We start from the raw sequence: 23,571 nt of genomic DNA, 5'->3' as shown, positions 1-23,571 counted from the left end.
AAATGAGAAAACTGAGAATAAAACAGAAATATCTGGAGCAGAAAAAAAATGGACATAAACTTAATGATTCACTAATACTTTAATACTGAAGTATTTATAGTTTAATATTGTGAAGCATTAAAAGAACCAGTTTAATCAAAGTTAAAATGCAAAACAAACAAACAAACAAACCATAATAGTACTAAAGGAAAAGCCATAGGACATTCTTAATAACCATAGAATGGGAAGGCTAAGAATGACACAAACCCAGAAGCTTTAAGAGAAAAAATTGATGCATGATGAATGTGACCATAAAACAGATTTATTTTTTAAATCACTACATGACAAAAAAGAGAATGAGAAACAATAAAAAAAAGATAAATGACACACTAAGAATATACTTCCACCACTCACACTGCAGAGAAGAGCTAATTTCTTTAATCTATAAAGAACTTCCATTCATTAGTAAGGAAAAAACAAAAAGACAAGTCCCATATAAAAGTAGGCAAAAATTAAGAACAAATAGTTGACAGTAAAGTAAATGCAGATGGTTTAAAGCATATAAAAACAGCTTACTCTCATTCACAACAAGAGAAATAGAGGGGCGCCTGGGTGGCTCAGTTAAACATCTGACTCTTGATTTCAGCCCAGGTCATAATCTCACAGCTGTGAGCTCCGAATTGAGCCCTGTGTTGGGCTCTATGCTAGGTGTGGAGCCTGCTTAAGATTCTCTCTCTCCTTCTCCCTCATCCCCTCCCCATGCCCTCTCAAAAAAAGAGAGAGAAAGAGAGAGAAAAATAGAAATTAAAAGCGCAACTGCAGACCGTTTTCTACCTACCAAATTAGCAAATATCAAAGAAGGATAATCTACTGTATTGCCAAGGGTTTGGAGAAGCAGGCACTCATGTTTGCAGCAGGAGCAAATTGGTAAAGCCCTTTTGTTCAGTTGTTATTTAGCAGAGGTTCCTGAATCATGTAAGACGTATAATTTGTAACCATTACCCCGGGGCCTAGGATAAATAGACAAGTGAAATAACATCCTTTACAAGTTTTTTCCAGCAAACCCTTTTCCTCTTTGGCTGTGATGATCCATAAACTCTGGGCTTTTATTACAGATGAGGCTGCTGTTTACAAAATGAGACATTATCCATAACTTTGTTCTAGTCTCAAATCTACACCTTGTAAAGTTGGCATATACATATTATGGTAGTTTTAAAACATGTCCATAAATTCTCTGGTATCCTTTCATGAAGCAAAGCTTAATTCCCCTCATTTTGAGTATGGGCTGAACTTAGCGACTTGTTTCTAATGTACAGAATACTATGGAAGTGATGGCACATCACTTCCAAGACTAGGTCATAATAAACGCTACAGCTTCTGTCAGTCTTTTGCTCATGGGTCATTTGTTCTTGGAGAAGCCACGGGGTGAGGAACTGAGACCTCCAGCCAATAGCCATATAAGGAAGCCATTTAAAATTGAAGACCTCAGTCCCAGCTGAGCCTTCAAAGGCCTGCAGCCTTAGGAGACACCTTGACTGCAACTCCAAAGGAGAACCTGAGCAAGCACCACCCGGCTAAGCCATTCTTGCCGTCCTGACTCTCAGAAATTATGTGAGATTATGTTTGTTTTCAACTGCTAAATTTTGGCATACTTATAATGAAACAATAGATAGCTAATATATATATCTTCTGTCCTTCCCCACTCCCCATCCTCCCACTCCCCAGAGAATAGATATATCTTTAAGCTCACCACACAGTCACTGCTTTCTCTTCTGTCTGCTCCATTTCCAGGGACAATGAACTCACGTAGCCTCTACAGCAACAAGTTGGAGAAGAGGAAGAAGTGAGGAAGGGAAGTGATGTAATCACTATAAGTTCATGCAGAAGAGGGAAAAAAAAAAACATGAGAGAAAATATGTGTTAGAACTTTCCTTACACAATTCTCAAATTACTACATAATTTTCTTGGAACCTGCTGACTTGAACATATCTAGCTGATTTCTTTCAGGATACTTCCCACCGTTTACTTCCCCAATTTCATTCATCTTCCTCCTCCCAACCCAGGTGGTACACACTCTTAGATAAGAGCTGGAAATGTGGAAAGATTCAGGGCTTGTATAACCTTGGAACATCAACAAAGAAAAAGGACACTAGCATAACAAGCTATTTTTTTTCTAAACTGCACCATTTTCATAAATATGTAAATTTTGTTCCAATAAATTTCACCATACACATTCTGGGGTCCACAGTCAACAGTATATAGCATTCAACACTCTACCTTATAAAGACTTCATATTCTTTCTTCTTCTTCCTTCCTCTGTCTCTCTCTCTCTCTCCCCACATACACATAGCCCACTCACCACCCCCACCTCCTCTCCCATCCCATGATTTGTAGTACTAATTCTGAAAAATTCTTTGCCCCTCAATGGAACTGCACTTTAAAAAGATTATAGAATTTCTTATGGTTTGCCTCCTGAGAACAAACTGAGGTTTGATGGGGGGTGGGGGAGAGGGGAAAGTGGGTGATGGGCATTGAGGAGGGCACCTGTTGGGACGAGCACTGGGTGTTGTATGGAAACCAATTTGACAATAAATTATATTTAACATAAAAAAACAAGTCACATGGTTGGAATACAAATATAGTAAGATGAAAAAATAAATAAATAAAAAGATTATAGAAGTCTTTCCAATGTTCAAAGCTGAAAGAAACGAATTTCACACTGCTAAGGGCTAACAGCCATTCTTTTCTTTTCTGATTATTTATTTTTGAGAGAGAGAGAGAGAGAGAGAGAGAGAGAGAGAGAGAGAGAAAGGGCAGAACGAGAGGGAGACAGGTAATCCAAAGCAGGCTCCACACTGTCGGCGCAAAGCCCAACCCGGAGCTCAAACTTATATGTAACTTGCAAGATCATAACCTGAGCTGAAGTTGGATGCTCAACTGACTGAGCCACCCAGGAGCCCCATGCTAAGAGCCATTCTTAAACACACATGAAAGCATGGAACTTTAAAACCATTCCCTTTAACACACACACTTCTTTTTTTTTTTTTCCCCCAGTTTTCTTACTAGTAGAAAAACAACAATCCCCAGGCATAATTTCTGCTGAGACTCACACATCATAGTTTGTCCTTTGGTCCAGTTTATATCTCACATGACAGAGGAAGGAAACTAGCATCACAAAGTTCGGAATCATACCTTACTGCCAATAGGGCCCATATCCAGAGGGCCAGAGGTGAGGCTGCACCCACATAGCCTCCAAACTGCCACTCCCTTTCACCCCCCACACTTAACTTACTGGGCTCACACATAGTTTCTGTGTCTAAGGCACTATTTCACTACCAATCTTGCTTTGAACTCTTACCTGCATGGTTGGGAACTAATTCCATAAACCAAGAAGTTTATGCCTACGTCTATATATCTGGCATTCCTCTCTTGGGCATTTTCCCGTCCTGTCAGGCTCGTTCCAATGCTTCTTATGCTCTTGGGACATCCTGCTTTGAGCTGCGATGTAGTAGAGGCCCAGGCTCTGAGGTAATCCAGGGATCCTAGCTCTTGAACCCCCCCCAAACTGGGTGTCTCCACACAAATCACAATAGCTCTGTGGCTGAATTGCCAGAATGCTTTGTACCCAACATCATTCCGTTACCTCTATATTTACCCAAAGCCAAACCACCTCTAGTGATCCTTCTGCACAGAGGCTGGGGACAAAAACTTAGTCCCTTTTCCCTGTGGTCCTAAAAGAGAGCAGTTCTTCAGATGTTTTGCTAACGAAAAGGGATTTTTGAGGGGTGCCTGGGTGACTCAGTTAAATGTCCAATTTTGGCTCAGGTCATGATCTCGTGGTTTGGGAGTTCAAGCCCTGCATCAGGTTCTGTGCTGACAACTCAGAGCCTGGAGCCTGCTCTCTCTGCCCCTCCTGGCTGGTGCTCTACCTCTGTCTCTCAAAAATAAATAAACGTCTGGGGCGCCTGGGTGGCTCAGTCGGTTAAGCATCCAACTTCGGCTCAGGTCATGATCTCACGGTCCGTGAGTTCGAGCCCCGCGTCGGGCTCTGTGCTGGCAGCTCGGAGCCTGGAGCCTGTTTCGGATTCTGTGTCTCCCTCTCTCTCTGCCCCTCCCCTGTTCATGCTCTGTCTCTCTCTGTCTCAAAAATAAATAAACATTAAAAATAAATAAAAAATAAATAAATAAACGTTAAAAAGTTCAAAGAAAAGGAATTTTTGAAACAAAAAAGAAGGTATGGAGGATAAAAGTAAATATAAACAGCACACATTCTCTTTTAACAAGATCGAACAGTGAAACAAGAGCACAGAACAATGTAGCTCTCCACTGCCACCATCACTTCCCCGAAAAAAAATGTCAAGGAGGAGCCTACGTGTGACTACACATGAGTTGATTATTTGACTGTTTCTCACAGTAGGCATGTTTCCAAATATCCTCAAGAGAAATAAAAACTAATTATGCATATCTAATAAACACTTCTATGGTAGTAGTTTTCTATCAGTAGGATAGCGATCTGTATGCATCTGCTCACAAAGTTTCCATAGCTCACAAGTGCTCACAGCACAAAAAGATTATGCCTCTTCATGTCTCCTAAGGCCTCTGACAGGTTCTGACTCATCCTTCTTGCCATTCATACCCTCCCATACCCATCGGGGCCTATGCTTTTAAACACAGAACGATTTGTAATTCTCAAAAGGTACCATATTCTTCTCCGTCTCTTGGCTTTTGCACACTCTCTACTTTCTGAAATGCTCAAACTTGCCCTCATCGCCATCCTTCATACTCCCCACCTCATTTAGCTGGAATCTCACTCATTCTTCAAGGTCTGGCTTATGACTCTTGTCCTTGTCTAATGCTTTCCTGACACTTCACACTCAGCCAGAGAGAAGTGAACATCACCTTTATATCATCTTTGTGCCTGGTGCGTACCTTTAAATACATACATGTCTCCAGCTTAGACAGTGAGACTACATCCTATGGTCAAAGCTCACATCTTGCTCTTGTTTGTAGCTATACCAACAGAAACAATGGCTGGCACGTAAAAAATGTTTAAAAGGCATTTAGTGAAAGAATAGATGGATAAATGGATGGGTGGATGGATGGATGGATGGATGGATGGTAAGCATTAAGAATTTTTCATGATTTCTCAAAAAGAAAAGAATTTTTCATGACTTCTCAAAGTAGCAGATACTGAGATACGGTGGTAGGTTCTATATAAATGCCTTTAAATATATACTCTCAGCAAGAAGGTGAGCAAACTGAAGCTCAGAGAGGTATCGTCATATGTTCAAGTTTACACACAGTAAGTAGTAGAGTTGGAATAATTTGGACCTGGGTCTGTTTGACAACAAAGCCCATGGTCTTTTCACAGCACCATATTTTGTTTTTATTCTAGTGAGTACAGCCATGGCAGAACAATATATTCAACAGGATATTTTAAAAGAGAAATATCCCAAGAAAAACAATTTAGGAAGCTACCATGCCTTAAAGAAAATGATTAATACTTAAACACCTTTCCTTTGCATCTATTCACACCAATAACCTACCTCACTATTAGATGGCCTCCCAGGAGACTTACTAACTGTCAGGAAGTCATATCTGAAAAATGGCTGGTGTCTAGTTGTATCTCTCACTGCAAATTAATGTGGATCTTATAACCAAGCACACAAGTCATTAGTTTTTAAATCAGGTTTGTTTGTCTTAACACAAACTGGCAGTATATAGAGTCACCAACAACGTATGAACTGTGGAGAGGAAGAGGCTGGGGAGAGAAAGGGTTGCCTAGTTTCCAAGTGTGCAGCACTAACGGCTGTGCTCTACATCACCGTGTGCCATCTGACGCCCGCTCTAAGAAGCAAGCCAACAGGCACCGTTCTCTTCCAGATGCAAAAGAAAAAAAAAAAAAGCCTTTCAGCTATAACAAGCTGGAGGGCCATGAAGCAGTGGTCAGCTGCACTGCAATTTGTTTCCAAGATGACAAAGAGCAGAAAGTACAAACAGGGTAAGGTTGGAGACCTCAGTCAGAGGCACTGGATGATCCCACTGTTGCTGGGTGCCTGAACTTGGTAGCGTAACTTCTTTGCTTGGAAGCCCTCAATCAAGCAGGACCTCTAAGGCTACAACTGTAATTTCAAACCACAAAAGAAAACAGAACCCTCTCAAACTTTTATTTTGCTGAGGAAGTGGATGATTTAAATAAGTCTGTTTGACACATGCCTATCTGACTTCCCAGTTCCCTTAGGTTTCTTGCAAGTCAGCCATAAAGCTATTCCCCACTTGTTCTGACAGGATTTATGCATTCTACATCTGGTATTCAGCAAGCATATTTTTCTTCCTTTTTCATTGAACTTCTGCCCATACACACATACAGGGTCTCATTTTAATAGCGGGATTATTCCCTGTATATTTAAATACACAGGAAACAGGAAATCATCTAAAAGAACACAGTGATCTCATGGTTATATCACTTTTCCCCACAAGCCCATTTGGAATCAGAGACAAAGACAAGATTCTGGGGCTTATAGCTTCAGAGTTTCTCAACCTGAGAGACTGACTGACCTTAAGTTCCCTCTTCTGGTTCTTAACAAAGTACAAATTAAGAAAATGAAATAGCACATTTATTCCAAGATACAGGAAAGAAAAGAATTTTTTTTTCAAGATAAATCTGTATTCAGGTCTCAGAAATGTAAAAGGGCATTTGGTTAGCTGCCTAAAGCAGGGGTCAGAGGATCTAGGGAAAGCCCTCTGCTGTGGAATCAGGAAAGGTCTCTGTACATTCAAACATGGCTCACAGTTTGCCCTGGGTTTTCTGAAAGACGTATTTGGAATGGAGAAACTTGTATTTATTGAGCACTAACATGTCTTGACCATTTAATCCTCACAAAACCCACATGAGATACGTATTTTAGCCTCATATTACAGATGAGGAAGCTGAACCCGGACTCCTAAAGAGACTCAGCGTATTGCAAAGGAGAGCATTTCTCCCAGTTAGAAATTCTTTCTATGGCGTAAGTTTTCCCGAGATGCTTCACACTGCAGCCTTGGGGAAGGGCTTAAGAACACGATCTTGTTATAACACCCTGGGAATGGAACTTCCCACATCCCATCTCCAACTGTACCCAATTAGGGACCAAGATTGCTCCATGTGATGGCTCTGAGAAATGGCAGCTCTAGAAGTCCTTTCTCCATCAAAGAACAAAGAAATTAGGTTCTGTATACTTCAATGTATTCTATTCTTTAAGCATTGGTATCTCTTTCTACTACCTATGTCAGCTCTCTGTTAACTTGAATGTTTGATTAATCCGAGTATTTTCTTTCCCAAACATGCCAGAAAATGAAGCATTTGTGAAAGCAGGATACTCTTATTCAGCCCCTGGAACAGCTACCCCACTCCCAACTCTTCAGGAATGCCAATGTCTTCCCTCACCTTGTTTGCATCAGACATTTTGCTAGTTCCTACCTCACTTCCTTTTCTGTTGAATGTTCTCCTTATCCATGCATCTGAAACTATCACCATCAAATCTGATTCAAATCCTCCTCAAAGTCTCCATTCTTGGCCCCATGTGGATGTTAACTCCTTAAACATGCTAACCCAGTCTATATGACTTTGGAACTACATTACTCTGCACCTATTCTCAATGCTTTGTAACTAACCTTTAGTCATTTTCCCTATAACATTCTTTGTCTCCCTAACCTTTGCAGAGTGGAACAGCATCTCTTACTATTTTGAATCTTGAAATAGGGTGTGTCTAAACTCACATACATCCAGCGGAGTGCTGAAGCCGTGTTAGGCCCGCACTCAAGAGCCCCTTGTATATATTATGCTGCATATCTCTTCCTGACTTAGTTTTTAGTAATACCATGTTGGTATGAAATTTGACCATTGTGGGGGTATTTATATCTCAGAAATTAGCAACAAATCAAAACTTTGTTTTCCTCCTTTGGAGAACCAGTTTACCAGTACAATGTCCTTGCTATTCAAAGTGTGGTTCAGAGACCAGCAGAATCACCATCACTTGGGAGCTTGTTAGAAATATGGAACCCAGCATCTCACCTCCAGCCTCCCAGATTTTTGCATTTTTTTAAACAAGACCCTCTGGTGATTTGCTTGCCTATTAAAATGTGAGACAAGGAACTTCTAAAATCACCTCTTAAAATCTAGAATTGATTCATTTTACAAAGACTAGGTTCAATACATTTTTGACATTAATGGAAATCCACAGTGTGAAACTGTTTCAATTCTCAAGGCCATTTGCCAAGAGCCAAGATGTATTTGTCCTATTTACATAGTATTGCTGTAAAATTCTGAATAATTTGTTTTTAAAAGTTTGAAATGGGACAATGTCCAACAGCTGGGAGAAACTTGGATTTTTAATACTAAATTAAGGGCACAGCAAACTAATAATGGAAATTAAAAAGATTTTTGGAAGTGGAAAATGGCAAAGATCTAGGAAAGGGCATGGAGAATCTTTTCTTCTTTTTACATGCAACTTTGATGAACTTATGTTGCCTAACGTATGCATACATCAAAGAAATTTTGAAACCATGAACTAATATTAATAAAGCAGCTGCATCATCCTTTACAAACGGCTTCTCCAGTACATTAGTAGTCGTGCAAAAATCCTGGGTAGAATTCTGCATAAAATATTAAGGATAAGCCTAAAAGCACACATGAAACTTACAACGCCAAATTCCAATATATATTGTAACATAAGTTTCTGAAAAGCTTCATCCGTTGAATATTTGCAAAAGAAGTCTATGTTATTGACAAAGCACGAACTTTAGGGTCAAGTTGCTTGAGTTTAAATCCCAGCTCTGCCACTTACTAGCTGTGGGATCCTAGGAAAGTTACTCTGTACCTCAGTTCCTTACCTGTAAAACAGAAGTATAAGAATATTACCTACCTCATTGCATCTGGCAGTTGCAGCAACCACACCCATTGGTCACTGTGGTTAAGCTTACTGACTCTGGAGCCAGACTGGCTCATTTGAATCTTGGCCCTAACCCTAAGTGTGTGCTCTTGGGCAAGTTCCCTCATCTCTAAAATGGGGAAAGAATAAATAAGTCAATTTATGTACAAGGCTTAGAAGAGCCCCTGGCCAAAGTAAGGGCTATGTAAGTATATTACCAGGCAGTTCTATTTAATTTTTTTTTTTTTTTAGATTTTTAACAATATTTATCTGTCATCAAACAAACCAGCTTGGGTTAGAGGTTAAAAAGATATATATGTTTACATCTCTGCAGTTTCAAATATCAGCTAAAACAAACAAACAAACAAAACCCCACAAATTCAGAAATGTTTTAGGTAAATTTGTGAGAGTATTACAGCTTAAGCCACTGGTCCTCAATGTTTAAGGGGAACAGAATCTGCCACCCCAAAATATGTCTCTTGGCATAAGGACTGTTTTAGGCTGAGTATTTTTAAGAAAGAGCAGACACAGCAGAAGCTCTGAAAATAGCAGAAGTTATCATTTTGTAAGAAACATTTTCATTCATAAGGGGAATCTCTATTTGTAAGAGATTCTATTTGTCTCCCTCTCTGTACCAAAAGGATGGTAAATCTAAATCTTTAGAAACTTATCAGGGCAGAAAGCAACAATATAAATCAGCATAACCATCTTACCCTTGCTTCTTGCCATCCACCCCCACCCTTGCCCTTCCATAATTCGTCTTCCCCTCCAACCCCTACAACCTCCAACATCTTTCTTTTGTCTTTAGCTAAAGATGTTATTTTAACAGTGGCTTCAGCCATTTCAGAGAGTTATTCAGTTTTCTTGGACATCTCCCATATATACAGAAGGCATACATGTTATTAAACTTTTGTTTTTCCCTCTTAATTTCTTTTTTTTTTTTAAGTTTCTCGATTTATTTTGAGAGAGACATAGACAGCATTAGTAGGAGAGGAGCAGAGAGAGAGAAACGAGAGAATCCCAAGCAGGCTCCATGCTGCCAGAGAATCTGATGTAGGGCTCAGAGCCACGAAGCTCTGAGACCATGACCTGAGCTGAAACCAAGAGTCGGATGCTTAACCAACTGAGCCACCCAGGCACCCCAATGTCTTTTGATTGCACAGGTGTGTCAGATTAAAAGGCTCAAGAGAAAATTATTTTTCCTCCCATACTATATCTTCTGGGGAAATTTAATGAACATTGATGACTGGGTCACAACTCCAGAGATTCTTTTATTTTTTGTGTGTTTATTTTTGAGAGAGAGTGTGTGTAAGCACAAGCAGGGGAGGGGCAGAGAGAGGGGGGACAGAAGGTCTGAGGAGGGCTCTGTGCTGACACTAGAGAGCCTGATGCCAGGCTTTAGCTCAGGAACTGCGAGATCACGACCTGAGGTAAAGTCAGACACGTAACTGAGCCACCCAGGTGCTCCACCTCTAGAGGTTCTGATGTAATTGGTCTGTGTTGTGGCCCAGGCATCAGGAGTCCTAAAATCTCACAGGGGATTTTAAATATTCAACCAGGACTGAGAAACACTGGTCCAAGGACATGATTAAGCAAATGTCAGAAGCAGATTGACAAAATGGTATGGATTTCATGTGGTCGTTCATCTTTTTCGTTACTAGGGCTGGCCTGCTAGCTCTGGAAGCCTCAAATCTTGATGAGGGTAGGCATATTCAAGGCCAATCAGCTTGGGGGGTGCAGGAGAGGAGGTCATTACCTTCCAAAGCTTGGACTCACCAGAGACTGATTCGACTTTAAAATCAATTAGTTATTTACAATAGTACTATCTCTTTCCAGCAGGAATACCTACTTGGGAAATGAAATTAATTATCAGAGAACTGTTTGACAAGGCTATGAAATCAGAAAAGGGTCTAGGAACCTGAAGGAGGGGCATGACCCGAAAGCAGTAATAAACTAGATTCTAGATTCTAAACCAATGGTTCTCAAACTTTGCTGTATATTAGCATCACCTTGCCTGGGCCATACTGCAGACCAACTAAGTCAGCATCATTGGGGTTTCAAGTATCAGTACTTTTTAAACATTTTACAAATGACTCCAATGGGCATCCAAATTTGAATATCAGGGATATTATTATACTTCTCACAATGCTCCTAAATTCATCTTTTCAATGTTCATCTGACAATGTTTAAATTTACATTAAAAGTACTTGATATAAAAAATGTGTTAATATGCTCTAATTCACCCCCACTCAAATATCTACATGCTCCTTTTTTTATACAGATTCTTCCAGATGAGAATGTAATTAATTATTGAATTTATATAATCTATTAACCATGGGTATTCCAACATCAGAGTTGTGGGAAATATTAGTTCATGCCTGATTTTTAGAAGACAGGAGTTATTTGGAGTTAATTTGCATTTATAGTATCAATCTTTGTAAAACTACTGAGAAAAAGTGAAGTAAGTTACAAGGTTTTGTGATTCCTTTTATGACACCATATTGGAACTACAAATGATCAGCAAATTGGCATGAACAATTAGCAGTGTGTCTTGTCACCTAATTAAAATGAAAATGCTCTTTCCTTTGAAGAATCGGTAGAGAAAAGAGAGCTTCTGCATCTCTCTTATGTTCATTGCCAAGTGCAGTGAATTGAAAATAATAGGTACTCAGTAATGCTTTCAGGATGAAATTGCCTTAAAACCTTTTCTTCTAAGACTAAAGCAATATTGGCAAAGCAGGTCTATCGTTGTTATGACTTGGGTTTTGCTCCTTAAGTACATCACAAATGTTATATGACATAGTTGAGTAATGTCAAGAATGAGCTTTTGGAATCCAGTTTTAGAGTGCCTCATATTATCTAAAGAAGAGTACTTCCTTTGCTCCACTTCAATGTTGTTGATTGAACTCTCAGAAAGTATCAGAAATATCACCCTCTAAAAGTCACCACCTCTACTACCTGGCTTTTCCATTTTTTGCCTCTCATCTACCCACTAGAGATTTTTTGGTTTAAGAGAATTTAGGCAAATGCTGAAGTAGTCACTGTGATCAGAGTTCCATTATCATAATGGTCTGCCCATTATAAATTTGAATATTTAGCCTCCCACTAAGATTAGGAAGTTCAGACAAAAGATTTCTTAAACTTGATTGGGAATTTGAGGCAAAATGACTACTCTCAGTTATTTATGATTTTTGTGAAAATACATATAATTTTGGAAATTATGAAGAGAATAGTTGGTTCTCATTTTTCAATCCTTCTTATTCCATAATTTCTTTCTTGTGAATTTGTCTGGCATTATCAAACAAATAAATGGCCTTCATGAGCACTGACCTTCAACTGCAAATGAATGAATGAATGAATGAATGAAGTAATAAATAGATTTTATGTATATTGTGTTTATTACATTATGTTCTGCTATATTTACCTTAAATCTTATATAAACCATACTTTTTAAATGTTAATAGCATGTTTTATTCAGCTTAACATATCCAAAGTATTATCACTTTAATCACATTCAATATAAAAATTGAGATATTTTACATTCCTTTTTTAGACTAATTCATTGAAATCTAGCACATATCAATTCAGACTAACCATTTTTCAAGTGCTCAGGAGTTTCGTGTAGCTAGTGACTACCATAATAGACAGTGTAGCCTTAGACTATTTGGTACCTAGCCTTTGGGTCTCAGCTTATTCTTACCCTCCTCCCAGAATACACTGCTTCCTGTTTTTCCATGCTACTTATGAGGTGCCTCTTCTCTCTCTTCACTAGGGAAGATCCCTATGTATAGAACTGAGGGTAGGGACTTTGTCTCCTTTCATCCTTACATTTCTACTATTCCATCAGTAGCTACCAGATACATATTGGCTGAACAAATGATCCAAGTTCACACAGTTATTGCAAAGCTTGAATAATAATGTCATGTGTGGCCTCCTACGGTAGATCTTTTTCCATGGTTGACACCCATTAAGATCATTGGTCATGGAATATTTATTATTAACTGACTACTTAAAAAATCAGTATTTTTTCAAACATTTCTCCTCACTAACATCAGTATTTAATCCTAACTATTGAGTCAGTATACAGAGAAGGTCTGCCTTTTGCTGATTGTTGCAGGCAACTCAATGCAAATTCAGTCCAATATAAATGAATCACAGAAAGAAGGTTTATGTCTTGCGGAAAATGCAGGATTTCATGTACTGAAAGCCACTGACCACTTAGGATCTGGCAGGTTTAGTCAGGTCAGTTAACTGTAGAAAAAAAAATCAGCAAGGATTAAGATACAAATGGTTTTGTTTGTTTGTTTGTTTGTTTTAGAGAGAGTGTGTGTGCAAGCAGGGGAGAGGGGAAGAGGGAAAAGAGAATCTCAAGCAGGCTCCATGCTCAGTGCAGAGCCCAACATGGGGCTCAATCCCATGACCCTGGGATCATGACCTGAGCTGAAAACAGGAGTTGGATGCTCAACGGACTGAGCCACCTAGGTGCCCTAAGACACAATGTTTCTTAAAAATGATTTAAGGCCCTCACAGCGCACAGAAAGGATTCTTTGTGCTGTGAAATCCAACATGAAGTGAAGGGTGTTGATTATGCTGCCATATCATTTTAAAATAATTATACTTACTGCTTTGTTCAAATGGTCAGTGTGTAGTTGTGATTAGAACCTATATTTTAAATATGAGAAACTTTACGAATTTCAATTTCATTTTTAAGTATAGCCCCAATCAAAAACATGTTTTAATCTATAGTTCACTCTGAAATTTTGTCCCATGTTTTTAAAAATTAAATTCACTTTAAATGGCCTTTATCTTAGTACTAATTATTCTCAGCTAACAAGGGTGACTGGTTTGCAGGTGGCTTTCTCTAGGCCCAGAAGATGGGACTGGAGGCCTTGGCTAAAGTCAGAGTCACATCCAGGGTTGTTACCAAGCACTTTCTCTGCTCCTTCTCTCCATAGGCTGTGAATGACATGAACAGGAAAGAGGTGAGCAGATAGCGGCTCCATGTGGGCCAGACCCAAAAGTCAGTGGAGCTGCAGAATGAGCTGAAGCTCAGGTTCAAGCAGATGAAGCAGTTACCAGGGAGAGTCAGGCCTGTATGTTTGGAGGGCCTTGAATATGAATCCTTTCTCTAGAGACCTCACTTCAGAACTTGGCTCAGGGTAGGAATCAAATAAGCCCTGGGATGTTCCCTGCTGTCTTAGTAATGATGGAGAAACCAGACACAAACCAACTGCCTGAGACTTTTTAAGACTTTAATTTTTAGAGCAGTTTTAGATTCATAGTAAAATTAAGATGAAGGTACAGAGATTTCTCATAGACTCCTTGCTCCCATAGCTTCCCCCATTGTCAACATCCGCCACCAGAGTGATAGATATATTTGTTACAGTTGATAAATCTACATTGACATCTTCTTATTACCCAAAGACCACAGTTTAGATTAGCGTTCACTCTTAGTATTGTACATTCTATGGATTTGGCCTAATGTCTAATGACATGTCTCATCATTATGGTATCATACAGTATTTTCACTGACCTAAAAATTCTCTGTGTTCTGCCTATTCATCCCTACTCTACTCCTACCCCTAACCCCTAAGCCCTGGCAGCTACTTATCTTTTTACTGTCACCGCAGTTTTGCTTTTTCCAGAAGGTCTATAGTTGGAATCATAGCGTACACGGCCTTTCCAGCTTGGCTTCTTTCACTTAGTAATATGCATTTAAGTTTCCTTCATGTCTTGTCATGGCTTGAGAGTTCATTTCTTTTTAGCTGAATAATATTTCATTGTCTGGATGCATTACAGTTTATTTACTCGTTTTCCTATTGAAGGACATTGTGGTTGCTTCCAAGTTTTGGCAATTATGAAGAAAGCTGCTATAAACATCCATCTGTAGCTTTTTTGTTTTGAACGTAAGTTTTCAACTCTTTTGGGTAAATAACATGGAGAATGATTGTTGGATCTTACGGTAAGAGTATGTTTTCTCTTGTAAGAAACTGCCAAAGTGTCTTCCAAAGGGACTGTGACAAACATATATATTCGATAAAATATAATGCATCAGGCTCATTGAAAGCGATCAAATTCAGAAACTTGGGGCAAAAAGGGAAGGTAGAAAGTGAAAACCCAGAAATCTGTACTTCTATAAGCTCCCTAAGGTAAGTTTAGTTCATCAAAAGTTGAGAAACTTTGTTAAAATGAAGTATCCTGCTTATTTTGTCTAAGAGTTTGAATAGAGTGCTAGTGGTCCCAACATCCCGAATTTTTCCATCATCATTGCATATTTGTATTCATAGGGATCAAACAGTTGCTTCTTTTCTTAATATACTTTAGACAGGCCTATATTTTCCATTTGGAGTAGAATTATAAATAACAGCAACAGAAAGTTGGAAGGAAGCTTAAAATAGCAAAGAATTTATCTCATCCCCCACCATCCCATCTTGAGGAGTACAGGTGAAAAAAATTTAAGGACCTCTAGAGAAGTTCTCAAAACCTTTCCAGTAATATATTCTGTAGCTGAGATAATTTAATTTAAAACCGTTTATTTGTGTTAACCTCATTTCTTTTTTTCTTATCCAAAATTCTCTGAGTTTAAAATATTATTTTAAACAAACATAAAAGCCAATATCTAGGCCTTTATTGAAGACAGGGGAAGAGAGCATTGACCACATCCTTCCTTTAAACAAATCTGCTCTAAATATTAAAATATAAGCTTTTCAGAAGTCATAGCTTCCTTAGCATACAGCTAAGGGGGGAGTATTGCATACAGGGGTTCCAGGCATAATAAACACACAGCATAATTTGTGGCATGCCCCCAGAGAGCCAACAACAGGCTCTTAGCTTGCGAGAAAACAAGTTGGATTAGAGTGTGGGGTAAAGAAAGCATAAAGTATACAGGTATGATGGGCCAGCTGATGTTGGATTTTTAATTTACATTTAATCCATATTGGATATGTCCACTTTCAGATGGTAGCTGGCATCGATTCTTTTAAACCCAAGATTAATGGTGATAATGGAGCTTCCAGAGAGACTTAGAGGAAATGTATAATCAAACCATGACACAATAGGAAGGAGTGAGTTTAGATTGCAACAAGTGGTAATGAGTTAACCAACACTGCCATTTTCCCCTCTAATCTCAATAAAATATAAATTCTCCAAGAGAACCCTAAACAAATATGTCTTCTAAAGTAGCGACCTGAATAGGAAGCCAGTAGGAATTCCTCAGTAGTTGAAGACTACTTTGTGACATGGGTAAGTTAATTAATCCTTCTGTATCTTAGTTTTTCCCATCTGCAAATGGAGGATAATAATTATAGTGACATCACAGGGTTATTTACGTATTGAATGAAATATTTGTGAAATATAAGAATATAGCTTGACATAAGGCAATTATACAATAAATGTTAGCTATTATTTTTATTAATATGATATCATCCAGTAGGTTATAAAAATCAGGCTGGAACTAAAATATTGTGTTTTACCCACAAAGTATTAGGGCATTTGGGAAATGCCCAAAGTACTTGAATTTAGAGTTAAAAGTCATTTACATACACTTATGACTGGAAAGGACTTAACCTTACCTGAATTTTATTTTCTTTCTAGACTCTGTTACTATAAAAAGACATCCCTTAAATTTCTACCAAATTACACATCCAGGGCTCTTTAGAACAGTGTGTTTATTTTTAATTTGAAGGTGCCCTTGGGTGTTCCCATGTTCACAGGCAAAGCCAAAGACCTCAAAAGTGTTCAAGGCTTGATTGGCCTGTTCGTGTTGGAATGTAATTTGCATCCCATACCTTCCTGAGCTCCTATGAGCTGGAACTCAGAAACATTTCCCTGTGAAAGTAACTCAGAATCAGCTGCTTGTTAGTTCATTTACTCAGGACCAAATTCTAAACAGAAAAAAGGTAGCCAATTTTCCCAACTGGTTTAAGGAAGCTTCTTTTGTTGGCACAAACACATTCCTTTCAGATTTTATCTATCATATTAATTTTATACTGCTTGAAATAAAATTTTCTGTTCTCCTTCAGTAACCTAGGACCTTGTATGAAATCTCTCTGGCCTTATAAATTCAGGAATCTAGAATAAAATGCTTAAGCATAAAACAAACAAACAAAAAAGGAATACAAAAAATCTTATTTACCTGGATGCTTGAATCCTTTTACATTTAATCTAAATTACAAATTTTAATCCAAAATACTGTAAAAGTATTCTTATTCCAGTATATCTTTTATTTCAGTCATTCTTCTACTAGGAAGTATTTATTTGAATTCCCAGTTTTATATATATGTATATATATATATATATATATATACACACACATATATATATAATGAGATATATATATACACATATATATGTATATGTATATATACATGTATACGTGTATATATATATATATATATATATATATATATATATATATATATATATATATATATATATATATATATATATATATATATATATATACATATTTCATTATGGAAAAATCCAAGAAGCTTAAGAAATAGCCCAAAATGTCAAAAATTGTATAATCTCACTAGAATACAAATAATAGCCAGAAAGCAATTTTAAATAAATATGATTAAGTATTAAATGGATGTCAAAGGCGTTAAGATAAGGAACTACTTAGGGGTTAATTTGGTTCCTGGAGGAAAAAAGCACAGAAGAGTTTACCTTCAGCAAGCCCCTCAAATCCTGGAAGGTTAGAAGAAATTCTCAACGGGCAGAGATAATTTGAGAGATTATTCAAAGTAGAAAGAACAATAGAAACAAAACAGTAAATATTTGGATACTCAAAAATAGTAGACAGTTTTCCAATCAATTGAACACAACATTTCTAAACATATAGAAATAAAAACAAGTATTTTTAAATATTAAATATATAGTAGAACTCAAAAGTGAAAAAGGATGCTATAAACATAAAGGGAATACAGGTGTCAAAGTCTGTTGCCTTCATGGCCATTCAAGGCCAGAACCCAGCCCAGGAAAACACATGCACTGCAGGAATCAGAACTGGGCTCCCTGTGCAAAATCAACGGAAACATCTCAGTGCACAAACCATGAAGGATCCAGAACATCTCTGCTGGAAATGAGCCAACAGCCCCACCCTGTGGGTAAAATAGAGTCTTCTAGGGATATTATAACCCCAAGACTAAGCTTTCATGGGAATAAGAACCGAATTCTCATTACCAGTGTATCTGATAATACCAGGCTGAAAAACTAACACAAAAAATAATTCAGAATGAGTATGTTTTGAAAGTACCGACAGACACAACAGTGGACATCACCCCAGGGTGGTTATCTGGATCTCTAGAAAAGATAATTCTCTCTGAAGAAAATCCACAAACTGAAACCTTAAAACAAAATAGGACATTCAACATGAAAGTTCACAAGACATGAGGAACTAGCAATAATAGAACAATATGAAAGGGAGTTTATAATAACTATGTTTAAAATATAAAGGAAGAAGGGCACCTGGGTAGTTCAATCGGTTAAATGTCTGACTCTTGATTTGGGCTCAGGTGGTAATCTCATGGTAAGTGAGATTGAGCCTAGTCAGGCTCTGTGCTGATAGTGCACAGCCTGCTTGGGCTTCTCTGTCTCTCTCTCTGTCTCTCTCTCTCTCTCTGCCCCTCCCCTGCTCGCTCTTTCTCTCAAAATAAATAAATAAACTTAAAAAAATAATAAAATAAAATATAAAGAAAGAATTTGCACCTGTAAAATAAAAACAGGAAGTTATGACACAAATTCTAAAGCCAAATAAAAATATAGTCATTAATTTTCTTAAATTTCAGCAAGTTGATTATACAGAAGACAAGTCATACTTGAAGATGAATTCAAAGATAGAATATCTCTATAGCAATGGAGGATATAAAGAAGAAGTCAGGAATCAGACTACATACCTGCCTCACGGAACATCCAAAGGTGTAAACCCATAGTGGACAGACAATATTCTAAGATGTAATAATGGAGAAAATTCCAGAAATAAGAAGATATAAAACTTTAGATTTAAAATATCCAAGAATCAAATAGAATAAATAGAAATATAAGGAGAAAAGATCTAAGTGAGGCCAAAAAAACTGGCATCAAAAAGTAGTGAGAAATGTGGTTGAAAAAGACACTTGGTGTCAGACTACAGAAGATCTGGAAATTAGTCTAATGAGTTTCAACTCTGTCTTATAGAAAATGGGCACTATTAACTTTGTGGCTGGGCTGCTACAGAAAAAAGAGTAATGTTTTAGGACATTTGAAACAGGAAGACTACAGTAATATTTTCCATTAAAGAAGAACTCTGTATCCAAATTTTTGTTTTATATCATTTTTATTTATATTTTATTTTTAATGTTTTTATTTATTTATTTTTGAGACAGAGATTGCAAGTGGGGGAGGCACAGAGAGAGAAGGACACAGAGAATCCAAAGCAGGCTCCATGCTGTCAGTGCCTGATGCAGGGCTCCACCTCACAAACTGTGAGATCAAGACCCGAACCGAAGTCAGACGCTTAACCAACTGACCCACCCTAGCACCCCTATTTATATAAAGATAAATATTTATATTTTGAAGAGTCAAAAAAATCTTTCCTAATATTCAAAAATGTCATTTTCAAATTTATATTTACAAGGCTACTGAATTCCACAGGTGTAAAAAACACAAAAAAAGGAGACAAAATACAAATGAAACCTTAAGGTGTCCTTTAGTCTGGGTTCATTGACCAAATATTTTCAAGTGAATCAAACAGAAATCAATCGCTTTTGACCATCTCCACAAAGGGAGATTCATAAACCTGTTAACAACAAAGTTGAGGGCCAGGTACAGGGCCAAGTCTGAGGCAACTGACTTGATGAGCCAGTCCCTTTCCTGAAGGTGCTTGCCCACTGAGGAGACCAACACAGTCACTGATAAAATAATGTGGAGTGGCTGCTCTCAGAGAAGTAGGCATTTTGGGGTGCCTGGGTGGCTAGGTTGGTTAAGGGTCTGACTTCGGCTCAGGTCATGATCTCATGGTTTGTGAGTTAAAGCCCCACGTCGGATTCTGTGCTGGCAGCTCAGAGCCCGGAGCCTGCTTTGGATTATATGTCTCTGTCTCTGTCTCTGTCTCTGTCTCTCTCTCCCTTTCAAAAATAAATAAACATTAAAAAATATTAAAAAAAAAAAAAAGAGAGAGAGAGAGAGAAGTACCCATCTGGTTGCTACAAAGTCTCAGAGGAGGACTCCTCCTGGACTAGCAGGTGTCAAAGAGACTTCTAAGAGGAGATTGTGCTGAAGCTGCAGCTGAAAAGTCAAATCAGCTAAGTAGAAGGCATTCTCAACCTTCAGGGCACTGCAGGTACCAATCTTTCATTATGCCTGATGCACACAGAACAAAGGGAGACATCCTGAAAATGGAGCTAGAGAAAGGTAAGCACCAGCCAATCAGGATGTGCTTTCTACGTGCCATTCTATAAAGTTTAACATGACACTAAAGGTGATAGGAAATCAATAAATGCCTGTAGAAGCAGATGCCAGGAGTGGATTTGTGTTTGAGAATGATCACTTTGGGAGCAATGTAGGGGGCGGATTACAAAGGGAGGACGCGATACGGAGACCAATGGGAGGAACAATAAACTAATCCAACCGAGAAACGATGAAAGCCTCCACTAAGGCTTCTTAACATTGCAGATGGGGAGACAAATGTTTGTTTTCCTTTGTTTGTAGTGTGAAACTTTTGCGAGTGAAATTTTAGGATATTAAGCAAATCACCGCAGAGCTGGTACAGGTGGAATGAAGTCGCGACTCACTCTGCTCCTGCTTCCCCTTGCATCCTGCAGCCCCTCTGAAAAAGTTTGAAAACCAGTGTACCAGAGAGATTTAAGAAGTAAAAATCAGTGTTTCCACTCATTTCATTTAATAAACCCCTTTAGTGTCTAATCATCTGTAGCGTCGAGTTGCTCTTCATTATCTAAAGTAAATCCCTGCAGGAATTCATAAGAACTCTTGCTTTATTTCCTTAGGTGTCAAATAAATATTGCACTCAATAAATCTCTCAGTGTGTCTCTAGCCTCTGCAACCACACTTCAAAACTCAGTTAATTATAGTCTTGTGTAAGCAGACATTCTGACCCTCTATTTCCTGAATCAATTTGGGGATGATGACTCTGGTTCCAGATTGCATAAACAATTCAACATTTTTAGATCTTACCTCTTCTCATTCTATATTCTCCTCTTTACAAGAATCATCCACCTGAATGGTTTTTTTTTTATTTTTAATGTTTGTTTCATTTATTTTTGAGACAGAGAGAGACAGAGCATGAGCGGGGGAGGGGCAGAGACAGAGGGAGACACAGAATCCAAAGCAGGTGCTCCAGGCTCCGAGCTGGCAGCACAGAGCCTGACGTGGGGCTCCAACTCACAGACTGTGAGATCATGACCTGAGCTGAAGTCGGACACTTAACCGACTGAGCCACCCAGGTGCCCCTACCTGAATGTTTTCAATCTCCTGCTATAGTTGTATGATTGTATATAAATATGAATAGCTAGACCTGACTCTGTTTGGAGCTCCAGACCTGTAGTTACTGCTGGACATTTTTAATTAGGCTCTCCAGACACCAGTCCTGGCCAAAAGGAACCTTATCACTCTCTACCCTACACCTACTCCTCTACCCGTTTTACTCACTAGCTGTGTATACTGGCACCACCCAGTATTTCCCCAATAGGCTTCTGTGCCACTCCTCTCTCACTCCCCACCAAATTACCTGAGTCATTTGTTGTTTCTAACACCCTAAGACCACTCAAAGCTGATTGCCTTCTCTCCAGCCCCATAGCAGCTTTCATCTAGTTACCTGAACTTACCATGGCAGGGACCATGGTGTTCAGCAAGCATTCCGTCTGCTTTCCTCATTTTCCCAACCTCCTGTGGTTAGGCTGAGCCATGTAACTAATTGTGACTACAGGAAGAAATGACACATGTCACTGTCATCCCAAAGCATAAGAGACTCAGAGCACAACCATGTAGTTGCCTCTTTCCCTGCTTTGGTAACTAAAAAAAGCCATGTGTCCCAGATGATGCAGTCAAAACATGGTGGACCCTGAGTCCTCGAGTGACACTGTGGAACACAGCCCCCATGGATCTGGGCAGGGCCTATAGAAAGAGGGGGAAATAACCTTCAGTTGCACAAAGCAACTGAGATTTAAACACTGTTTGTTAACACATCATAACCTAACTTACGCTAACACTTACTGATTGGTCCCTTTAGCTTCAGGACAGCCCTGTTTCAATCCTCTGCACAACCTCAGAAGTGATCTTTCTAAGGTGAATACATTACATGCCATAAACGCTTAACCCCCACATCCTATGCAGAACTCTTCAGTGGCTTCTCATATCACCTACCTATATTCAAAAGTCTCCAGCATGGCCTGTGAAGGGCTAATTTGCCACAGCTTGCCTTGCAGCCCCATTTCCCAATGGCCCTCAACAGTCTTGCTGAATAAACTACATGCACGTGAATTTGTTCACTGGCTTCTTGGCCTTGACAGTGCTGTTGCCTACAAGTAACATTCTCCCCATCCTCACCATAGTCTACCTAGTGAACTCCTATTCCTTACTCAGGACTCATTTCAGATGCATTTGCTCTGGGGATGCCATTCCTGACTTCAACAGGTAACTTCACCTTGGATGGAACCCCACGACATTCTGTGCTGAACTCCACAACACATCACATGGAAGCATAGTCCTTTTTCTTTTCTAGTTCCTTTTATTCCTATTCACCTGTCTTCTGGTCTATTCCATTCTCACCACTAATTCTCAGTCACACAAATTCCTCATAATAAATGCCACAGAAACAACCAACCAACCAAAAAATGAATATAACATAAAATAAATACTGAAGCTTTTACTAACTGGATTTTGCCAAAAAACCCAACAGGCTGTTTTCCTTTCTTTTCAATTCAATTTATTGAAAATAGGGAATGCAGATACCACAACATAACTCCATATATGTTACATATTTAGTGCATTTCTTTTTAATGATGATCATAACTATATAGAAGAAGAAGACATGAGGAAAAGAGGAACTGATATCTACTTTTATCTATCTGATTATAATTCGCTACTGATGTGCAGGCAAATCCCAAGCAATTACCATAACCTACATCTAAAATTAATTTATTTATAATTTTTATAACAATTTTATAATTTTATTTTGGGGGAGGCACCTGGGTGCCTCAGTTGGTTAAGCACCTCACTTGGGCTCAAATCATGATCTCATGGTTTGTGGGTTTGAGCCCCGCATTGGGCTCTGTGCTGACAGCTCAGAACCTGGAACCTGCTTCACATTCTGTGTCTCCCTCTCTCTGCCCCTCCCCTGCTTGTGCTCTCTGTCTCTGTCTCTGTCTCTGTCTCTGTCTCTCTCTCAGAAATAAATAAACATAAAAAAAATTTTTTAAATAATGTTTTTGGCTTGGTAATGTGGAATAATAATTGCTTTTTTTAAGACTAAAGTATTTTCTATTCTCTTAGTCATTATTAAGGAAATAACCTAGTTTAAAAAGTACATTAATTTCATCAAATTCATTCCATCCCAAAAATGTTTTATGCTTTTTAATGAATATGCATAAAAATATGTCTTGAGCAAACTATAAGAAATTGTTTTTTCCCTTATTCTGATCAACAAATTATGGCCAAGAAATTAATTCTTCTACTTTAAATTTCT

General features: G+C 38.4%; 1 protein-coding gene across 1 annotated transcript in view; it reads right to left on the bottom strand.

The window, feature by feature from the left end:
- The window catches only part of PDE7B (phosphodiesterase 7B), a 578,460-nt gene that overhangs the window by 445,224 nt on the left and 109,665 nt on the right, over positions 1–23,571 (bottom strand). Inside the window, exon 2 of the mRNA XM_049654412.1 lies at positions 1,730–1,847. Coding sequence (XP_049510369.1) covers positions 1,730–1,847 — 118 coding nt within the window. The remainder of the gene's footprint in view (positions 1–1,729; positions 1,848–23,571) is intronic.

This window comes from Panthera uncia (genome assembly GCF_023721935.1).
Source record: "Panthera uncia isolate 11264 chromosome B2 unlocalized genomic scaffold, Puncia_PCG_1.0 HiC_scaffold_24, whole genome shotgun sequence".
NCBI lineage: Eukaryota > Metazoa > Chordata > Mammalia > Carnivora > Felidae > Panthera > Panthera uncia.
The sequence above is the reverse complement of the archived record's forward strand: the minus strand, read 5'-3'. Positions and strand labels throughout refer to the sequence as shown.